This window comes from Pholcus phalangioides, unplaced genomic scaffold, assembly GCF_987345545.1.
Source record: "Pholcus phalangioides strain wild (caught in Gottingen) unplaced genomic scaffold, Ppha-v1.0 ptg000009l_1, whole genome shotgun sequence".
In the NCBI taxonomy this organism is placed as follows: Eukaryota; Metazoa; Arthropoda; class Arachnida; order Araneae; family Pholcidae; genus Pholcus; species Pholcus phalangioides.
In genome coordinates, this window is record NW_028301602.1 from 11,812,065 (window position 1) to 11,836,035 (window position 23,971).

The window sequence follows — 23,971 nt, forward strand, 5'->3', positions numbered from 1 at the left end:
AAACAGGGGTATGACATTTTACTGATGAACCGTTGATCTTAGAGGTATACTGTACTTCTAGTTAGGAAAAGTTCCCAAATAACGCGTAGTACTCAGATGCGCCATTCATGTTTCAAGAGGTTGTATAGTTATTAAAATATAAAAAAAATTAATTTTTATACAGTCCTCGTGTGCCCCAAAACCCAGTTAGAAGTCGTTGCACTGTCTCTTCTGATGCTAATGCCAACAAAAAAACTCATGTTTCTAAGAGCAATGTTCACTGAAATATTCGAATTCGAAAAGCACAGTTGGGGGGAAAAAATGCGTTAAATGCGGGTAAAACGGTTTTTCCGCATTTAGGGATTTTTTTCCCTTCTGATGTTATGAGTATAATGCTGTCCTAGATAGCATTATGAATATTATTAATCTTGATGCGTACTGTCTTCCATCTCCTGGTTTACGTGGACATAATATGATACTATGTGTGAAATACGAATTGGGAATTAAAATCCACAAAAAAAAGTCACGAGGGGAAAATTATAATTTTTTATGTGGTTTTTCTCTTTTTTGTGAAACTAATGGTCCTTTTTTTAAAAAAAAAAAAAATCTCGTAGCAGGTCATCGGACTACCTCCGAAAAGTAGAAGATCTTCCAGATCCGAACAGGACTAGATCCATATTCTCGAGTAACGACTTCTCTGGTGTCAAAACCAATGGAGGAGTCGGTCAGCAGCAAGGGAAAGCAGAAAGGGACATCGTCCCGCTTTCTGAAAACCGAAAGCGCAGCCAACAGGTCAGTCACGTTTTATTATACACTGTTTAAACATTTAAAAAGAAAGAAAGAAAGCAGTTTTCTCAAGAAAGAAGAAAAGAAATATTTCTTGAAAGAGAATTTTTTTCTTCTATCTTCTTATCGCAGCAATAATTTTTACGGATAACATAGCCAGCCAGCCTTCAGCGGGGCATAGAAACGAGGACAAACGAAAACAACAAAAGTGACCAATATCATACATCACGATGCGTATAATAACCCTGGCTATGAGCGATGATCATAATAACACGCTTTTAAACAGAAAGATTTATTCAAGAAAGATTTTTATAGATCTTGTGGTGGAGATGATTGGTCTGTTGAACAATTATCATGATATGGTCATTAGGATGGATCGAAAAATCGAAATGTGGATAAAAGAATCGGTTTGGGGTGCAAAAGTTGTCTTTTGTAAGCATACTAGCGTAAATGCAAAATTTTTTTCAACTTAAATTAATTTCTTCCGGTGCCCCAAGACACTTTAATATTTGCCGAAAATCGATTTTTATGCTAATTTTGGATAAAAAATAAAAAAATGAGTTAAATAATCGATTTCACTGGGAAAATAGTATAGGCGGAGAATGAAAAATCATTTATTGTTTATTATTAAATGTATAAAATTATTTAGTATAGTAAAAGTTGGAAGGAATGGTGAAAATATTCATGTCATACCAAGCAGTTGAAAGATGCATTCGCCTAGTGTCTGACCTGAGGCGTCGGAAAGTGTGTGTGGATAAGAGACACGGCTTCATATTGAATAGGTTAAAATCAAGAAGCCATATCAAACATTTTAATACCGAAAAGCATTACAACATTTAGAAATATGTAAATTTTCAAATTAATAGAACTAAAAAAGTCATTATATAAGTTCAATTTTTATAAGTTTCATGATTTATTGCTTTGATTTTTAAATTTATACTTCATGTATTATTATAAAATTATTATTATTTATAAATTTATACTTTAATACGTGGATACTCTGCAAAATTTATAAAAAATTTTCATTAATTCATTCAATTTTTAATACATTTTCATAAAAGTGTGAATTTTTAACTATTTATGGGGCACTTGGGCCACCAGAAAATATGAATGGATTTCAGTAACAAAAAATTATGCATACTAATATGCCCAAAACAGAACTTTCCCGCCCCACGTCAAAAGTAATTTCGAACAAAAAATACCCCTTCCAGTCTCGATCGTTCATTTTTTGGAATTTTCCAAATGTTCTTGCATTTTTGATACTTAAAAAATGCATTAAAAACATAAAATGCCAACAAATCCTTATTTTTCAAATTTTAAACTTTTATTCATTTATTTTGTGAAGAAATATAATTCACTTCATTCAGATTTTTTCAGCCGAGATGTGATGCAGGGTATGTTCATCTTCACATAGAATTTATTCCAGAATTTTATTGCAAAATTTTATGAAATGAATGACATTTTTTCTTGGAGGCACTATCTCCTGGAAACCATCTTAAAATTCCCCCGAAAGTTCAAATTAAAACGCTGCCCTCTGATGAAAGCCCCTAAAATTCATATTCACCATATTTCTATAACGCAAAACTTACACAATTCCTAAGTCACCTTAACTTCCTGAGGTCAAAAGGAAAAAAAAAATTACAGTGAAAAAAAGCAACCCACACATTTGTGGCACCCAGGGTCTGAGAGGGATGCAGTATTTGTTTCATTCAACGAGCAAGCAACCATCTCTTGCGAATAGACAAGAAGTCCTGTTGCTCCAGTATAACGCCCGTCAACCATACAGTAAATGAATAATTCGGGATAAGAAATTGTGCCTTACATCCTCCCTACTCTCCTAGCATTTCCTCCGACAGATTACAATTTTCTCCGGTACTTGACAATCTTTCGTCCAAGAAATTCTTTGGCAATGACGCACCAATTCATCGAGCAGTGGAGGACTTTATCATTTCTAGAGGCACTGATTTTTAAAAAACCTGGTAGCTACTTTCCACACTTTGGCAACAAAATGCATTAATGTTATTAGAAATTACTTCGAATTAAACACGTATCTTTCTTCTTTTTTTCCAATCGTACTTAATATCAGCCACTTCATTATAACAACCAAATATCTTAATGGCGATAACCGGTTCTATCCGAAAATATAATTTTGAGAAGTAATTTCACACTCTTCTACAATTTTGAGATTATTATTGTAAAAAGAGGTATTTTTTTTTATCAGTGGGAAATAACTGTATTAAAAAAAACTACCTAAAATTTGGAGTATTTCCACATCTCAACAAAATTTGGAGTAAAATTGAATTTTGATGCATGACTCACTCATCTGGATGCGTATTGGCAAACAGTAGTACGATAAACTAACGATATTCTGTTTAAAATCTTCTTATTTTGCCAAGAGAATTATTGTTGGTCAAAAATTAAACCCTCATTGTGCATCTACCTGTTTTAAATCAATGTTTATTTTCTCAATAAATAGTTGATTAGAATAAACTCCCAATTCTTCAACGATGGTTAGGAGTTACAGGGAGTCATTCAATTAGTTTTTTTGTTCATTTGTATGTTGGAGGGGGTTCCTACGTTCCTCAAAGCATTGGCTCCAATTTTGATTGTGTTCCGTTTGCTGCTGCCAACGTCATCTTCTGATGATTCCTTGGTGTTGAAAAATGTAAAGTCTATATTCAAACTCCCAACCGCCCGAAAATGCCTTTATAATCAGTGTCGTCTCCGCATGCCAGAAGCACGAATGTGCATTTTTTTAAGCTGGTCGGATACCCTATTTTGCTCTCTAAGTTGTGCCTGAAATGTGTATCCCAAATTGAAACACGGGTTACAAAACAATTTTAGAAAAATAGCTTCCATAGAGTGTCATGGGTAGAGTCAGTGCCATAACTAGCCATCCCTGTGCCCTGTGCAAGAATTTGCATTTAGGCCCCTTCTGTCCCTTTCTTGGGACCAGAGAATGGCTCATTTAAGCCCATTCTGGGCTCCCTTTCAAGTGGGCCCTGTGCGGGTGCACCTGTTGCACTTGCCTAGTTATACGGCACTGGGGAGAGCAACCATTCAAATAATGTCATTTCCCCACGTTATTTTTTTTCCAAGGACATTGCACGTTCGTGCTTCTGTCATGGCGGGGGAGGGGGGCGGCGTTATGGAACTTGTTTGACGCTCATCAATGACTGATGATTGGACAATCATTGTTCAGATGTATCATTCATGATCATCTGAGTCATCTAGTTGAAAAACTCGTTAAGCGTCAAGTCAACCTGATTTTTTTACAGAAAGTGAAAAAGAAACTTTTGTATCGGGGATCCATGATGTTCTTAAGTCAGCCACCTCGTTGGGCAATTTGCCTGTTGTGGCGTTGTATTTGTATTTGTATGTAATTTTTTAAGCTGATCGATCGAAATTTAACATTTTAATGACATGACATTCTTACTTTAACAAGCGCGTCAGAAAAAATACACTCTACAAAAGTTTCTTTTTCACTTTGTGTAAAAAAAATCTGGTTGGCGCTTAACGAGTTTTGCAACTGGACGATTCATCTTTTGGTATCCTGAATTATATATCAACTGGTTTTCTTTGCGACCTTTACTACAAAAGTTTACAGATTCATATTGTATTTATTGCATCTAAAAGCAAATTGTACGAAATTTTTAATATAAATCTTAATGTTATAATTGAATATACGGCCTTATAAATCTTTAATTCTTTCCTTAGAACCCGGAATCGAGCCGAAAGTCTTCTTCGTTCGTAACAACAGACTGCATAAACCTCAAAGGAATCTTCGGCATATCCAGAGACCGAAGTGAGACTCCTTATAAGAGCCTAGCTGCGCCGGACAATGGCCGTCGGAGGAGTCGGTCCGAGGCACGCGGTACAAGCATCGATCGGCTCACGGTGGCGTATCACGCCACTCCTCTAATAGGACCCCAACACTACATACCGCAGAACCTTCAACAGAATGGCGGCTGCAAAACGTCCTCCACCTCGAAGAAACCCAGGAGTTCGAGCCCAGGTGAAAAAAGTGGTTGCTGGGTACGCGGGCGACGACGCGAGCGGGACAGTACGCGAGACACCGACACGGACGTCAAGGCGGGTCGTCGTACCGTCACGGACAGTTGTAAGAAGTCCCTGAACTCTAACAAATTGCTGAACGGCCGTACCGTCACCGACAGCAGCGGGCCTATATGCAACGGAGACTTGACCAGAAGCCGAGACATCGACGTTTTAGTCCCTGCCGATAGCGAAGCCGCTGCGCCGGTGGTTGGAAAAGAGAACATAGAGATCAATAACAACGATGAGCGGTACCACTGTCATCAACAGTCACTCAAGGAAGAAGACATCCCGCAAGATGCCTCGAAGATGTCTAAAACGGTCGAAATTAAGCCGAAAAAAAACCGTAAGAAGCGAATCGCCCCAAAACCACAGCGCGTGTCGTTCGTCGAGGATAAGGACGATAAAAACAAGGAGGGCCCAGCAATCAATGATCACCCAAAGATATCAGATTCAACATCATCGTCCTCCTCCTCATCATCGTCGTCGTCTCAAGCGGAACGAATGATGGCCACTGGCATCGACGACTCCTCTGTCGAATCACCCGTAAACGAGCAACCATTAAGCATAACCAGTGATATCAGCGAAATGGAGTGCCAAGACGACGCGGAGCATTCAATGGTGACTGTTAGCGCCGAAATTCACGATGATTACGGGCAGCGGGCCGATAATCATCTAATCGAGGACACGGGTCAGAACCCGCTCAAGGAAGAATCGCAGAAACATGCCGATGCTCCCCAAATTAACGATACCGTCGCCAACGCCGTTATAAGTGAGTTTACTGGATTGCCGAGTATGGAGTATGGACAGGACGAGATGCCCATCGATCCAGAGGCTCGCTCTTCAGCCAACGATGACCAAGATGCCGGAGACGACCACAAAATAGCACTTTCCCCTGATGTGAACGAAAATTCCAACAGGGACGATCCCTCGGGAGACCTGCAAATGAATGAAAGTGATCAGGAGAAGGTTCCGGATATGAGAGAACTGACATTATCTCACATATTGCGATCACTCGATGATATTGCTAAGATTTCAGACACCCACGGAGACGACACCGAACACCAGACCGAATCCAGGAACTCGAATGACTCCAGAGTTGCTGAAAAATCAGTTCACGATGCACACGGATCATTGGGTTACATTTCTGAATCGAACACGGACGAGACGAGAACAGATCTCGACAGCATACTGGATGCTGCAGATTCCATCTGCGGGGATGGAAGAGTCCGTGCCGATTCTTCTGCATCCACAGAGCACCAGAAGACTTCATCTTCGGAATCACCTGAACCTCCTCCTAGGAAGAAAACCACGAAAAATCACAACATGAGAGTCAACGTGGTCGTTAAGAGCCCTAAATCAGGGTCTTATGAAGAAAAAGACGGGTCTCCGGAATTCGTGGTGAAGAAGAGCTTCGTCCTCACCGTGGCAAAGCAGGCTGAAGGGTTCCGGAGCCTATGCGCCCGTAAAGACCCTCCGACGGCCGAGGCGAGTTGCCAGGAGGAGGAGGAGGAGCCAGTGGACAAGAAGACCATCACGACAACCCAGCAGATATCAGTGACTTTCCTGTGCGCGACGCCGAAGAATGGAAAAAATCACCTCTTGGTGGATCCTAACTCCACGATCGAGGACAGCGTGAGGCTCAGGTCGTTGAGCGTGCCTCCGACGAACGGCTTCGCGGAAGCCATCTTGAACAGCGCGCAGTCGACATCGTCGTCGCATAGAAGCTTTTCGAAGGACAGGAGGCCCAAGGACCGGCAAAATGCCAAGCGCAAAAGCCACAGGTCACGGAAAAAAGGTCAGTCAATCAATATAATATTTCACTGAGACTCATTATTTTCACATATTTATCTGGAAAATTGTTTCGCCATGCATTTCCCCCCAATCAGATCTAGGTCGTCTACGAATCGCGACCCAATGTCCGGACCACTATATCCAGTCCAGAGAGACACAGCTTTTTAAAGTACTAGCATTTACTACACGGGTAACTGAGGGTGTCACAGTCAAAAGCTGTGTAACGGAGATTCGGGAAGACGAATCTATACGCCTTCACGACTCTTTCCGTATTGAACCTGAGTCACCGATAGATGGAACCTTCATTTCTGACCCAACTCGATCAGCAGTAAATTGCTGTATGGCGATATGACCGAGTTGATGTTCGATAAAGTAGTAATAATCTTCACTCCATACAGCTTTTTAAACGTTAGGGGGAGGGAGAATCACGGAAAACGTGTACAGGAGGGGGAGGGGGGTGATCGCCTTCTTCACCTTCCACTTTGTATCTACCCATGCTTCATCGAAGTCATTGTAAAAATTCATCTCTATTATAAGCACCTGTAAAACAGAGCGGACCTCGCAGACCCATCACCCGTCCATCTTTGAACAAACAAACCTGGTTTACCGCTCCAAGTGACATCTGATCGAGGGGGGGGGAAAGAACAGGATAGGAAACAGCGATTGGCTATAGCGATAACATGCAGATGGGCTTCATCAATGGTGTATTTCATTGACAAAGAAATAACAATGGAAAAAACGATTCCCCACATGTAGAAAATTGGTAGAAGAAGCACATTGCCAATATATATTCCACCATATTTAATTACTTTTCCAGTGCCAGTGCATTTCATGCCTTCTGGGGGGGGGGGGATACCGTAAATAAATAACATAAATAAATCAAAAAGAAATGACAATAAGACATTACTGTAGAGAATCGCTCCCCGCCCACACACCCGGTGTTTCGTTGTGCCTCAGGCGCACCCTGTGCTCTTTTCATTATATGCCTACAAAATAAAAATTTTATGGTTTTGGCCATTCGCGGACTTTCCGTACTCGCGAGGACTCTTGGAACGTAAACCATCGCGAATACCGAGGGCCGACTTCATTTCCCGTTTGTTGCAATTTTTACTATATCAACGTCTATAAAATATCTACAAAACACCGCAGTTATTCTTTAAATTTGGACACCCCAAATGCCATCATTGTTATATTTGGACAATTGTTTCATACCATTATTAAAATAATAACCAGTGCAGGGAGGGGGGGGGGATCGATAATTGACCCAACGTGGAAATTCACCTTGACCAGAGCACACACACACACACAAAAGGCTTGGATGAGGAAACAAAAGCAAAGCCAGTCCCGGCCTCAATTTAACTAATGAGATGCGATTAATCACTCGCTCGCGCTGGGAAATGAGGTAACCGTAGGTTCGGTCGGTCCTCCTTCTCTTATATACGAGTATTAAATATAAAAAAAAAAAAAAAAAGGATTGCAGTGTGTGTGTGCGCGCTTCCCCTCTCTGCAATTTACGACAGGAAAACGCGTTTTGCTTGACGGCTTGCCACCATTTCACCAATTTGATATTCTACGACACGGGCTCGAATGCCATTCCCGGAGATGAGGAGGAGGAACCCTGCGAGACACCGCAGCAAATTAATTATTCATTCGGGGGAATCTAATCTCGGAACTTTCTAATGAATTGACTTACAATTCCATGAAGGATGACCGGCACAAGTAATTGACACGCCCCTAGTATATGTAATAGCAATTATCGCAATTAGTTTGGCATCAAGTGAAGCTTTACCTTCCGAAATAATTCAGAAATGATTAATAATTCGAAATTAAAATAATTAAGTATACGATAGGAGCTCCGTAGATTCTGAATAAATCAGTAGAGCTTCGGTAAATATCACCATCTGCAACAATATTGTTGACGAAATTTTACTGTCAAAGGAAAATACAGTTGACGCTCGATATAACGACCCCTCCCTTCGTCTCGCCGAAAACGGACGTTATATCGAAAGTGAAACACGTGTGATAGTCGTTCTATGAAAACATTTGGGAGTTACCCTACCGGTCGTTGCGTAATGGAATCGTCGCTATAACGCGGGGTTGTCGTATTAACGAGCGTCGACTGCGTATTGTTAAGACATGAACCTTTAGAAAAATTGTTTTCTTATGTTATTATAAACTTGATTTTGTGGGAATTTTTTTTTATGATTGTCGTTGTTGAGATGATGTAATTGTTTGAAATTCATTTTTGACAGTAAAAGCTTTTTTTTGTTCGAAAGTTATAACACATATTTTGCAACGAAATATTTAAAAATATTTTTGACAGTCATTGTTAACAGGGGAATCATGCCGGACTCTCAACGTCAGATCCCAGTTGGCAGTACAGTGGTGGTCGGCCAAAGTTGTTTTTTGCGATTTTACAACTTTGAGGCGCAAATATCGAGCCGGTCTCCCATTTGAAAAAAATCTCTCCGCAGAGAGCGGGCAAACCTTGAATGCGATTACATAACATAACGATTACTTACATACAGGGCCGTCTTAACAGCATCATAGGGCGCCCGGGCAAAGAGGTTCTTCTGAGGCCCTACTAGATAAATTCTAGAAAATTTTAACTAGATCTCATTTTCGTGAGGCCCCCGGGCCGTGCCTCGGTGGGCCCATGCATTAAGACGGTACTGCTTACATAACATGAAAATTCAGGCATTTGTCATTTTCACTTCAAAATATAGAAGACAGGTGGCAGCACCAGTACAACACGAAAAACAAGCGTACCTCTGACAACATAAATACGTTAGGGCCACGAGTGTACACACAGGCAATACGTTTCTGCATGTAACAATTCGTTAGAAATTCCCCAGAGAGCTTACGAGGTACATGCACGTATTTAACTAGTAGCAGCTGTGGTGGTCGAGTGGTTATAGTGATGAACTTGCATCGCGAGGTCCCGGGTTCGAACCCTTCCGTTGACACAGTGGTAGTCGGCCAAAGTTGGTGATCTGTGGTTCCCTACTTAAAGGCGCGAATGTCAGCCGATTTCCCCTCTAAAAAGTTTCTCCACTGAGAGCAACCGGTACATATACAGTTGAATCCCGTTTTAAAGAACGGTTTTCTAATTCCCCCAGATAAGTTTACATAGGGACATTTTTGACAATGACCTGGTGGATAGCCACCGATGGATAGCTTCTCCATCTCGTTAATGGCAGGAAATTGCCATATAGCGATATGGTCAGAGTTGGTGAAGTGTAGTCATTGTTGTCAAGAATTCAGCGCTCAAAATTTTTTTCAATAATATTTTCCCCAGGAACTCCTAAAATGGGTAGCGACGATCATTTCCGGAGGACGAAAATGAATCGTTGTCGACAGGATATCTGTTGTTTTAAATTGATTGTCCATTGGCCGATACTATTTTTGTTTAGAATTAAGACTGGAATTAAGAAAGGCTGTAAGTAGTGGCAAAATGTAAAATCGATGTAAAGGGGGAAACCGATGTATTACTACTAAACCCCACATGCACCTCGTCTATATTCCTCTGCGGAACCTAAAACGAATTGGTGCATGTTGGAATGTGCGTGCACGTGTTGTGGACCTAACGTGAAGTTTGTTACAATGTAATGCTTGTTGTGCATAGTGCTGCCATCAATTTTCCGAACTATGAGTGAAGCGTAATGATTGAATATTTTTATTGTTGTACGCCTGTTGCTCTCTGCGTCGAGACTCTTTAACGGAAACCGGTGTATATTGAAAGATACATCAAGCGCTACCTAGTGGCAGCTGCAAAAAACTGACCAATCGTCTCAGGGACCTTTCATCCTTATTTCATTGCATTGGCGTTGGAACTTACATTATTTTTCTTTTAGCGGGAAAAAAACAGTTTTTGAAAAATGGCACTTGAATGGCCTTTTCTAATTCCAGTCTTCGATTCTGATCGGCATGATTTATTGTTTTTCATCCATTGTTGATTAGATTCCTTCTTTAAATTGCTTGTGGTCGGAAGAGAAGTTTGGAAAGTCATTTTTTACGAATAGAGGGAAATCATTGTTTTTTGTGTAGTCAGAGATACATTGATTTCCCAGATTATTTACCCCGCCAAACAATTCAAAAACGCGTGGAGTAGAAACACGGACATAAGGCAGCCATTCCCCCCACAGTTGAGGCCATACGTACAGGGCTGTAAAACTGTTTTTTCACACGCCGGCATCTTAGGCTTCCCCTTTCCGGGCCGCGAAATTCCTAAAAAAAACGGCCCTTCTATTATTTATTGCGAGATAGAAATGAAGTTCTTTCTCTCAGCAATTCAGTCTCGATCTCTAAACGATGGCAGGCAGCGTCTCTATATAAGTCAATTTGGCATGGCCTCGAGTGAATTCCTGTTCGACGACCGATTATATCATTTTGCACAGCAGAGGAAGGAATGGATGGATGCTCCAAGTTTGCTCGACTGAGTCTGATCTGGGAAAAATTCACACGTTCGATAGACTGGTTCCGATCGTGCTCATATTATTATACTACGCGCTCTCAAATTGACTGTTTTTCATGTCTTATTTCTTTCATTCTAACCTGAAAAATGGGGGAATGTCTGACGTGTTGTACCAGACAACATAATTTTCAACTCATATCCTGTTCTGGTTATTTGTTTATTTACACTAACACATATGAAATTCATTATCTGGAGCAAAACAGGGATTATTCGAGAAATTCTCGAACTTATGACGTCAATTCCATCTGGAATTATATCTTTCGGTGAGCGTTATCATAATTATGAGAATGTTCGAGATCTCTCATTAGCGTCGCTTAATCCGTAGATTACGCTCTGGAACGAGAGCTGGCGGTTTGCGGCACCCTCGGGAATGTGTTAAAAGGATACTATATGATGTCCGGAGATGATGTCACTCTCCGCTATTACTACCAAGGTTTCGACAGCTGGCTGATGCGAAGAGAAATCAGGGATCAACTAGCCTTGCGGGGAATCGAACTCACGTCCTCTCACTTGCCGGGTGAGCGCCCTAGACCAAGGGACCAAACATCCATATTTTTATGGGCATCTTTTTCTCTGCCACCTCGTTGGGCATTTTACCTGTTGTGGCGTTGTATTTGTATTTGGGTTTCCAACGTAAAGTTTCGCGCGAAACCCTTGATAGTTATAAGACTTGTTCCACAGAACCCTTGATAATAAGGCTGTTCTACGTAACTCAAACACATATTTGAATAATTATCAAAAAAAAAAGGCTCTACTGCCGCCTTAAAAGGGCAAAATAAAAGAGGGCTTAGGCACCACCACCTCCAATAAAATATTTATCGTCACAAATCATTGTACTAGATCTGATTGGGGAAGCCCCAATACAATGACGTTCATGCATGGCCCTCATAAGAGGAGGGGAGGGGGGAATTCTGACAGGCCTACAGCCCGGAGGATCAAGATGATTCTCTGTCATCGTTTTTTTTTCCTTTGCCACTACAAATTCATAACACAGGGTGGGCAAAGAGTCCGTAGAAACTTCATAAATAAAAAAATTCATAAAAACCGGACAAATAAGAGAAATAAAAAACGGTTTGCAGGGTTAGCGTCGCCAGGTCACGAGCATTTTTTTTTAAGACAGAAAAAAAACAGCCGCTAGGTCCGACAAGGTTGCGAAACGCTGGTTGAGAAACACTGCTGTAGAGCAACTGAGTGGCATTTTGATTCACGAAGCATATAGAAATGGTACACAGTACGAAAACAAACACGATGTTATTTGCAGTCATCAAACAAGCTTGGAAGACAGTTACGCAACTGGAGTCGATCCCGGTTATAACGTTACCACTTATAACGTTTTTCCGCTTAGAGCGACATATAAGTAAAAAATTTCAGTGTCTTAAATTTTTTTTTTTTTGGGGGGGGGGGGCTTCAAAATCGAATTCAAATTTTAAAATCCTTATCAAAATGTGCGAATAAAATTTTGTTTTCCCGTAACTTCTTTTCTGACATATTTAAATTTATACAGAAATATTAAAGTTCCATCCCCGATAGGGATGGGCCTTCTTCAGGTGACATCATCCCCTCTTGCGTAGGGCCGTGCACACAAGTTTGATTCTATCCCACCAATAAAGACACCACTGATCTTCCATAATTTTGATCAGTGGCGTATTTACCGGGGGGGGGGAGAGTTAGCGGGCTGTAGTCGAGGGTGGAAAGTTCAGAGAGACGGCAAATTTGAGGAATGGAGGGGGCACGAAAATTGGTAGAATGGGAGAAGGGCGATGAAATTTGTATAACCCTCAATAAATCCGCGTCTACCCAGACAGCAAGGGAATAGGTCAGTGCAGGGCCATAACTAGGATTTTTGCCGCCCCCACCGCGCAACTCTAAAATTCGATAATTTCATAACGCATCTCTGTTTCCACCTAAAATCACCACCCCCATAAATTTTTCCGCCCGGGGCAGTTGCCCCTTCTATCTTCCCCTCCCCCAGTTCCGGCCATGGGTCAGTGAGTAACCATAAGATTGACCTAGAGAATTTGCAAGCACGTGAGTGAGCAAAAGAGTGACTTGGAGCGTGAGCAAAGCATGTGAATGACCAAACTTGTGACCTACACAGCGAAAGACCAGGTCAGTGAGTAAACTAGAGGGTGTGCAAGTATGTGAGTGGCCCAAACAGTATGCAAGCATGTGAGGGACAAAAACCAGTGTGCAAACATGGGAATGACTAAAAGAATGACTTCAGGACACATATGCTCAACCTATGGCCCTCGGGGTCATGTAATAGCCCACGACCTAAAACCTAATTTTTTAAAAATTAACCAAGTGTCACATTACCAGTCACTTGAGTGATCCACAGTGCACATCACTTAAGTGCTCCGCGGCACATTTACAGATCACTAAAGTGACTTGGGGGATTCACAGATCATTAGTGATGTGAAACTGCACTGTGGGTCACTTTAAGTGATCTGGCAATGAGAAACCAGCTCACTCAAGCAACCTGAGGCACATTTACAGATCGCTTAAATGACCTGGGGTGCTGTTCCAGATCACTCTCAAGTCACCCGCGGCAAAAATTTACACATCACACAAGTGACTTGGGAGATTACTTAAGTGAACTGGAGTGCTGTTCCGGATCCTTTAAGAGACCTGAGACACATTTCCAGTTCAATTAAGTTGCCCGCGGTACATTTTTAGATCACTTTAGTGGCACGCGACGAATTCGCAGATCACCTAAATGGCCCGTGACACGTTTCGAACCAATGAAGTGGCCCGCGCTCTCCAAAAGGTTGAGCACCCTTGCTTTTGAGACACAGAGTGGAGGGGAAGGCCAAGTTGGTAATAGCATAGGGTAGCGAATTCGAGGAAAGAGAAGTGAAGGAAATTAGAATCGGAGAAGGGGGCGGCAAAATTCGTGTAGCCCACACGCGGCAAAACCATAAATGAACCTCTGATTGTGATTGATGCACTTAACATACGCGGCCGGAGAAATCACTTCTTATTAAGATTCATCTCGGCCGAGAATCACGTCAGAGGACCAAAATAAAGCAGAATCTTAAAAAAAAAAAAGACCGGTTATAGACCGCGACTGTCAACTACAGACGATATTTTAAGAATAACCGAATACACACTAGAAGGTTACTGTCCTAGTGACCTCACAACTTGCCTTTCTGGACCTCTTCTCTGCGTCCCTCTACTTACCACGGTATAAACATAGAAACCGTATGATAAAAATATAAAATATTAATTTATGTATCATAATAACACTTTCATTGGTTTGCTTTCGTAGACCTGCACCAGTTTTTCCAGTTCTTATCAAAAGACATCAACCGCAAAAAAAAAAGATGATGATGGCCGTGCCATTTGGCATTTTTGATGTTTTCGTGGAAAACACGTTCCCTAGTTTCGGGGACACTTTCGGAGACGTTTTTCTTCAGGGGGAATGAAAACGTCCGCCGTTGATATAATAATCAGTCAGCGATATTTATATGTGGTTTATTGAAAGAAAGTATGAATTTGTGGACGAGGTTGTGAGCGAGCTTTATTGTGGATGATACGCATCAATATGAGTGCTGGCATCCGAATAATATTATGGCGTTCGCCTTGGAAAGAATTGGATAATGGTCGAGAATATTTTCTGAGGAATTATCATCTTCTCGATTGAAATCGTAAAACCTTAAGGCATAAACTTTAGAAAAAATTGTTTCCTTATGTTATTATTCACTTGATTTTGTCGGAATTTTTCTAAGATAGTCGTTGTTGGCATTGATGTAATTGTTTGAAATTCATTTTTGACAGTAAAAGGTTTTCTTTTTTTTTTTTGAAAGCTATAACACATATTTGGCAACAAAATTTAAAAAAAAAAAATTGTTATTGATATGATTTCGCTGTTTTTTTTTTGTTTTTTGGCAATCATTGTTAACAGGGGAATTATGCCGGACTCTCAACGTCAGATCCCAGTTGGCAGCACGGTGGTTTCAGAACAACCGTTTTAAAAATTCACATCTATTATAGTTCGTCTTAATTATAAAATTTTTATACAGCTCTAGCGGGTAGACGCTATGGTGGTCGAGCGGTCATAGTGACGGACTGGCATCGCGAGGACCCGACACCGACCACGACCCCCCCCTCCCCCGCTCTGTTCCAATAGGGGATATAAGCTGGCCACCCAGAGGGTTTGTGCCATGGTGGAAAAGCGATGCAACGTCCGGGGCAACGTCTGTCGCGCGGGTTCGAACCTCACCGTTGCCACAATGGTGGTCGGCTAAAGTTTGTTTTCTGCGGTTCCCAAATGCGAGCTGATCACCCAGTTAAAAAAGCAACGCCACACAGAGCAACAGGACTCTCTACAACGATATACAATTATTCAATCATTACACTTAATCACAGTTAGAAAAATTGACGGCAGATGGCAGCAGCACTGCAGATGACAAGCATTACACAAAAACAAACTTTACGTTAGGTTCACAACACATAGATGCACAGCTTCCAGCATGGCCCAGGTCTTCTCCGACCATCTGCTAAAATCACTTCATTAAGACAGAGCCGCGGACCATGATCTGGTTAGGAAGAGAAGGAGGTCTTGTGAGTACGGGGGGAGTATATGACGGAACATTCTGAAAGGTACGTAGAAAATAATCAGCAACTATTACAAAAGAAAAATACTTGACGTGAAAAAAAGAGCAAAACATTAGTTATCGCGTTGTACCACGCATATATCCCCTGCATTTCTAGAGATGCAAACGCCAAGTTCCTCATTTCTAAGGTGTACTTTAAGCATGAAAGGTTGGGGACCCTTATATTTTAGCTGCTGATCTGAGTTTTATTCCAGCTGTTTGTAATTTCTTTCTAGTACTATTCTAAAAAATATAGGAAAAACCCCAGTTCTGCTGATGAGGAACACATGCACAGTATCAGTCCTTCCCTTCATTTCAAGAAGAATTACTCACCACTGTGCGCTCGTATAGGCATCGTGCTGATTTTTCATCGTGAAGATCCGGGTACGAACCCCGTTGGCGGCACAGTGCCGGTCGATTTCCCAATTTCAAAGCTCGAATGCGAGCCGGAATCCCATTTGAAAAAGTCTCTCCTCAGAGAGCAGGCAGACCATCAACACGATAACACGAAAATCTTTAGATGACTACGCAGGGGATAAACCAATGTCAACAGCACAATGGAAAATTGCATGTAAGCTGCAGTAACAGGAAAATTCAGAAATGAACTGTTAATCATGCACTCCCTGCATTTTATGATTCTTATTTGCGAATTTCCAGTGATTCGCTTTCGTGCAACGCCCCTGATCGGAAAAAATTAGAACTAATTCTTTTTCATACACCCAAAAAAAAAAAAATCTCCCTTCGTGAGCGAAACTTTTTCGAGAGCAGCAAACCTTAAATTTTAATGAATTTTCGAACTACTTACAAATTTATGGGACACCCTGTATTTACGTCAGATGAAGTCATCTTTTATGACAAGTGAATACCGTACATTTTTCGGCATATCATGATGGGTTACGCAAACTTTTCAGTCCTTAAATTTCCAGTTTTCTCTCTTATTTTCAATGAGGCTTACTTGAACTTCTGAAAATCAAGAATTTAAGATTTTCTTTAAGACTTAATCACAGTTTTGTATCATAGCGTATAAACATATTCATCTCACATATTTTTCAAATATACGTTTTTTTCTGGATTTTTTATGCCGAGGTAAACTTGGAAAAAAAGTCGGCTGGTCTCCGCCAGGACTCGAACCCAGGCCTTCCTGCATTCCGGGAAAGCATGCTACCATCTACACCACTGAAGACACGGCCCTACCTTCCTTCCTTCCTTATTTGACGCACTGTGGCGTTAGGCACTGAAGGCATTAGTAGTCTCTCTTAACTACTACTAAACCACACATGTACTTCGTCCATATTCCTCTCCGGAATTTCAAACGAATTGGTACATGTTGGGATGTGCTTGTCTGTGTTATGAACCTAACGTGGAGCTTGTTTCTGTGTAATGCTTGTCATAGTGCTGATATCTATCACATATTTTTTGAACTATGAATGAAGCGTAATGTTTCAAGGTTTCATCGTTGCAGGCCTGTCGCTCTCTGCGGCGAGACTTTTTAATTGGGAGATCGGCTTGCATTCACACCTCGAAGTTGGGAACCACAGAAAACCAACTTCAGCCGGCCACCACTGCGGCGATGGTGAGCTTCTCTTAACTATCACAAATGGCGCTCAGGTGGAACGGTATTAGATAGACGGAATTTTTTTCACCCAAATATATCAAGGAAATATTTTCTGTATTTCTTATGTCGAGGTGAACTCAAACAGTGCGTGAAATAAGGAAAGCATGGTCGTGTCTCCAAGTGGTGTAGATGGTAGCATGCTCGTCCGGATTGCAAGAGGGCTTGAGTTCGAGTTCCGGGGGAGACCAGATGACTTTTCTTTCCGAGTTCACCTTAGCATAAAAAATCCAGAAAATATGTGTTTCCTTTATGTATTGGGGGTGAGAAAAAGCCACCTCTATATATATATATATATATATATATATATATACACGTTCCGTTTCGTGAATTATAAATTTTCACCACCCATTTTCAATTTTTATAGCAATTTTAGCGATAGTTAACAACTTTATTTGCCTTTGAAATTTTTTTCGGTTATAATTAGCTACTTGAATTGCATTCGACAATTTTCGGCGATAATTTGTGATATTCCGTATAGATCCCGATTTTCTATTTCCCGTATTTTTATGAAGGAAATATGGTCAGCCTAGGTATATTTATTGTGTTGTGCATTGATATTTTTGTACCGGAGCATTTTTGGAAGGCGGGATGGAACTCATTGGCGGGCCGTAGTTTGCCCAACACTAGAATAGTATTTGAGTTTTTAGCTACCATCAACTAACTCTTAAGTTTCAGAGTTCTGTTTTGTGTATGGCTTATTCTAGTATACGTATTTTTTCTATTAAAAAAATAGTAATAACGTTCATCGTTTTCAATTTACCCCATGCATAGATAATCCGTTCAATTCCATGCCTCAAGCTGTGATAGACGAACTGGCCCAGGTTCTAGAGCACAGGAAACGTGCTCCTGATGCGGAAGCTTGTTGACCAGTTTCAAAGTGAGGTAAGTCGAACATGCGTTGAACAGACAACCGTGCTTTCAAGTTTCAATCCATGGGGAATCATTTGTTATTCAGGATTTTAATTTGTATTTTAACAAATTTAATACATCTCTCTCTCTCGAGTGTGTGAGACATTCGTGGCATGCTCGAGGATTCAGAGTTACTGAATTAATTTAAATCAATCCAAAAAAGATGGGTTACGGATATTGTTGATCAAAATAAACATTGTTTAACAACTCATTGTTGAGTGAAGACGATGCGATTTCCGAGACAAGTATTGCTGATATGCATTCTGAATGGATGAAATTTGATTTCAATATTTTGTTTTAACGCTCAATCCAATCACAAGTAAGCCATACGACAGCACAGAGCCCAAAAATGTGAAGATGATGCTTCTTTGCACGGGAAACTTCTTCCATATAAGTAACAATACTCGATCGCGTTCGGCGATCCCTTCCAGTAGGGCTATCAAGGCCTCCTGTTCCGGATCCTGTTCACTGTCCAGAGCGTTCAGGAGGACGTTCTCGAGCAGCAGATCAAACGAATCGTCTATCTTACCGGTCATCAAGTTAACTTTGGAACCGTACATGACCAAACCGATGACTGGAACGACGCACTGCGTAGACAGCATCAGCACGCAGGTGGCACTGTCGTTTTCGACTGCCGACAGGAGGTACCAGAACGACACCAAATAATAATAAGCTAGTAGGTCGAAGACCAAGAAGGACCAAGCCCGTTCCATGCTAGCCAGTAAGCTCATCAGCTTCTGGTATTCTTCGTACACAGACTTGAATTCCGAAGTTCTCCGGATGAGAGGTATTCTCGAGTTGATTCTTTCGGCGAAAGCCGCGATGTATTCGCAGATAATACAGTAAAGCAGGGCTATTGTATCTGGAAAAATGTAAATGGGGATCGTCATTACGCTCACGACTAAAACGACGGACTCGTAATGTGCCGCTACGATATCCAAGCCGGTCACGCGAAGAGCGTTGTAGTATACTCCACTGCCTGGGTGTGGGATACCGAATGAATCCGAAAATGCTACGAATCCAGAGTCGATAGCATGCATCAAAATCGCATATACTAATATAACGCCGCACGCCCTGGTGGTATACTTCAGTTTCGCCTTGACGACAGCCTTCAAACTCTGTAGCAGATCGCTAAAGCGAGGTCTTTGGCGGAAAGCTACGACCCACACCGAACCAGCGGCTAAAGTTGTGACGCACCCGGAAATTCTCGACGTCCACGTCACGGTTAGGGACAGTTGTGTCACCAGTATAAATATGGTCATAGCCAGTAAGAATCCAATGACGATTACCGAGATCATTTTCCAGCGTAATCTCTGCGGCTCGTCTGAGAATACTGAACTGAACCCTGAACAGCATAATAACCTTGACAAAGCTCCGAACACTTTGGAGTCGATCACAAATCCATCAGGTACGGGATCTTCCCACGCTCTAGGTGTTTTGGTGACAAAACTGGATCCTGCACGACTTCTCATGGTTTCGTTAGGTGGCTTTTTCCTTTGATTTTTGCGAAAAATATTAATTATCATAACAAATTATTGTACTGATAGGATCACTTTATAACAGCGATCGTGGAGAAATGACGATTCTCTTTCAGACTAGCAAACGCTGACCGGACTCACTACCAAATGATCTGCGACCGTGGCTGCCCTAACTGACAGCGAGGGTAGAAAAGCATGAATAATAACCATTCAACTGATCAATAGAATTTTTTTTTATACGGATGTGTTTCTGCGTGTTGGAGTGAGAATTACATCGAACTTTAAACCCATTCATTATTATCCATAAATTACTTTTGACCTGTCATGTCACCGAAAGGAAATTATTGGTAACATGTCATGTTCTAAAAATATCACCTAGATGTCGATCAAGAAGACTAAGTAGTTGTTTACAGTCGATTCAAAAAGATGTTTCCAGAAGAATGACATGAATAGGGTGATAAATGCACACCAGCACACGGTTATTTCTCACGTGTGTGAGAATGAAGGCCCGTGAAGAAAAACTCAATACAAAAACCCGGTTTTTTCGAATATACATAATACTTTTTCCGTAAGGCGAGAAATAAAAAAAAAGTGCGTGTATTTCAATATTATTTTATTATTCACTCGGACAGTAGATATTTGAAAATCAGCTTCTTCTTTCACCGGATGGAAGAAGGCGTATTTCGGAATTTGAGGCTTTCAGCGAGTGGAAATGACTGACCATATAAAATATTTTTCATTCCATATCAGTGAAAAAAAAACCGCGTCTTTTAACGCCCAATTTTTTTTTTTTTAGCTTGAACTCACTACTAAGTTGTTTACGGTGTAAGAAATTTAATATCGCGAATAAATTCTCGTCAATTGAGGAAAAGAACATATTCTCACGCATGGCTTTCCCTCCGGAATTCATGCAGTAGAACCTCTCGATAACGGACACCCATGGGACCAAAAATTTTGACCGCTGGGGGGGAAAGTGTCTGCTAATGGGGAGGTACGATATAAAGTGGAACCTCGTTTATAAGACTTTCACATTTGTACGAAGCACTTTAATGATGAAATACGAGTGTTACTGTAAAACTGATACACCAGAAAAATTGATTAAATTTCACTACATCTATCACTTTTACCGGCGATAATGCGTGACTCCCAAAATAAAGTTGGAAAAGTCTGACAAATATGGAAAAATTTATTACCTTTTTTCTCTTCACTAAACCTATTATTTTTACCCGCTCATGATACGTGCGATACAAATATTTTTCAATAAAAATTAAATTGAAATAAGTGTGAAGAAAATAAAGACATTCATAACAGCATTATTAATCTTGTAATGCTGGCTTTCTTCACAAGTATCAACAAACGGAAACCACAACATTACCATTTAAGTTTACCATCCTGGAATGTTCAGTTGAATAAATTAACTGACGATTTATCATATTTACCAACACGAGCTTGGGATTACACATAATCTAAGCTGAAAATGATAAATTCTTGGTTTATGATCAATAAACCTAATGTTAACTAATTAGAGTTCGGAAATTTCAAACTTTTGAGTTTGTCTGATTTTACTGTCCACTATCGAGAGTGTCCGCTAACGGGGAGTGAAATACATTGAAGTCCTATTCTACGTGGATCCCCTGTCTTACCCAGAGTCTTCGACCCTTATCTAGAAGCAAGATCTTTTATACGTATTGGATTGACTTTTTCAGTGAATTTATACTGAACGAAAATTTTGCAAATAAGATTGGCCTCCAGACCACTGGCATAGAATTTATTGAGCTTCCCGCTAATCCGAGTTCTATTCAGGAGCGTCTCAACATTCAGCCCGTCACCTGATATGGTTTTCATAATTTTTGTTTTTCACACTATAATTTTATATAGAGTGGGGGGTGGGTGGTCTGCGAAAAACCCCATCCCCTAGGAAACAACCTGCTGCAAAATGTAGGCGGTGAGGCCCAGGTGGGTCCTTGCCCTAAGACGGCCCTGGCTTTATGGGTAGATTTGTTGGATTCTGTAATTGCATAGTCACTAATATATATAAAAGCTTAATTTCTTCACACCTTTAATTTTTCTTCTCCGCTCTCTGCACACCTCCAAACTTTTATATTTACAAATATATATATATATTTGTAACTATTGACTGTCTACACCAAAATATTTATCCACATAGCAATTTACACCGAATAAGTTGTATTTACTTTATGTGATGATGTATGGATGCCGAAGACGTTTTTTCTATGAGCTTATCTACACCAAAAGGTGTTTCTTCTATGTGATTTTACCATATTTATTGCCGATTCTTCGAACAGAGATCATCCGATTTTCTTGCGAATCACTTATGAAAGAAGCGGCTAAACAACTTTATGTGGATGGAGATATAATTTTTATAACTTAGAAATCACACTATGATAATTATGGCAAAATGAATAATCATCTCGTACATTTGTGATGCTAAACAATTTTTCCATGAACTATATTTCAAAAAAAAAAATTCACTACGATTTCCAGTAGTACTTCATTTTGTACCCATCTGTAATTTTAGCAACAATTAGTAATTTCGCCAACTTATCGCTACCTTTGGATGACAATTGGCCAAGTTCTGTTTTGTCGTATTTAAGATCGGAATTTTTTCGAGCCACCCCACTCTAGGACGATTCCATCGCCTACTAGAGGGCGATATTTCCCACTTTGGAAAACACTGGTTTAAACCAGTGTTTCTCAACCGCCAGGCCCCGATATCATTCATACCGCGTCGCGAGTGATTAGCCGTTTCATTTTTCCTCATTCATTTTCTGCTGGTCGTGCCGGGCCCTCAACTCACAAAAATGAAACCGGGCCGCGGGCTTGCAAAGGTGGTTTAAACCACGTCGGTGAATACCACCCTTAAGTCAAAATCGACCACACGAAAGTTTTTAACAGCTGGCTGATGCGAAGATGAATTTAAGAAAGAAAATTCAACTGCCCTTGCGGGGAATCGAATCCACGTCCTCTCACTTGCCGGGTCGGGCGAGCACACTAGACTGCAAAGGGAACGAATTTTTCCTTAGAGCTCGTGCACACTGAACAAGACTACATGGACGGTCAAGCTCAGTTGGCCGGGTACATGGATAGAGATGCCATTCTTTGATAAAAATCTACCATACCCCCCAAAAAAAAATGATCCCCAGAGTGTAATCCGTGACGAAATAATTACTAGAAAAACTCATTAATTTTTTTTTTGTTGTTGTTACAGATACATCGTCCTGCGCTGCACTTCCTGATGATTTCACGCGAGGAAATCATAAACAAGATGGTGCACCGCTCCTTGTCTGGATCTAGTCCAAGCAAGTCCAGACCGAAAGCCAAGAAACATGACGCTATTATATTCGAATAATAGCTATAATTCGTTCGAAGTGCAATCATACCGAGTGAATTTCTAAGTAATTGTGTTGTGTGTGTAGAAAATACAGGACTTTCTAAAAATGCTGCAGAGGTCTTTATGTGAATGTATTAAATAATATAATAAGAGGCTTATTTACGTCTTGAATTCCTTCGCGAATCGAAATACAAATATTATTTCCCGGTCATTAACGAAGCTTTTGATGAGTGTCCCATAAAGTCGTGAATAGTTTGAAAAGGAATTGGTATATGTATTTGCGAAAAAGTTATTCTCACGAAGACCGTTTTTCTGTTGCAAAAAAATAAAAGTCCAAATTGTGTGGATAGAGGGCACTGCACAAAAGCAAATCAGAGCCTTATAAAATGCAGGGTCTGCGATTAACAGCTCATTTCTGAATTTTCCTGTTACTGACGCTTACATGAGGTTTTCAATGTGTTGTTGGCAACAGTGGATGAAGCACTGTTGGTAAAGTTGTTTTATCTAAACCACGCATGCACCTTGTCCACATTCCTCTGCGGAAACTGTGCATGTTGGAATGTACGTGTTGTGAACCTGACGAAGTTTGTTTCTGCATACTGCTTATGTGTACTGCCATCAGTTTTTCTAAATGAGTGTAGTGTAATGAGATTGAATAATTATGGATCAGTTGCTCTCTGTGGCGAGATTTTTCAAAGGGGAGATCGGCTCGCATTCGCACCTCGAAGTTGGGAACCACAGAAAACCAACTTCAGCCGTTCTCCAGCTGAAGCTTCACAAACGTTTCGGAAACTAAAGAAATCGAAAATTTTAGGTTCAGAATTTAATTGCTTTCGTGCAGCTCTATCAGTAAAAATTTGAATTTTTTTTTTTTTTTTCCCCTGTGCCAAAAAAAAAAATCCCTCCTCCTCCTCTTCGTGAAAATAACTTTACCGC

At 40.7% G+C, this 23,971-nt stretch overlaps 1 protein-coding gene across 2 annotated transcripts in view; it reads left to right on the forward strand.

Moving 5' to 3' along the window:
- The window catches only part of LOC149081764 (uncharacterized), a 40,182-nt gene extending 16,989 nt beyond the window's left edge, over positions 1-23,193 (forward strand). Inside the window, exons 2-5 of one of the 2 annotated variants that reach the window (XM_089237200.1) lie at positions 594-771; positions 4,483-6,616; positions 18,068-18,178; positions 22,913-23,193. In XM_089237200.1, coding sequence (XP_089093326.1) covers positions 594-771; positions 4,483-6,616; positions 18,068-18,162 — 2,407 coding nt within the window. In that variant the 3' untranslated portion in view covers positions 18,163-18,178; positions 22,913-23,193. The remainder of the gene's footprint in view (positions 1-593; positions 772-4,482; positions 6,617-18,067; positions 18,179-22,912) is intronic. The other variant, XM_089237201.1, reaches the window with a different exon arrangement.
- The last annotated feature ends 778 nt before the right edge of the window (positions 23,194-23,971 follow it).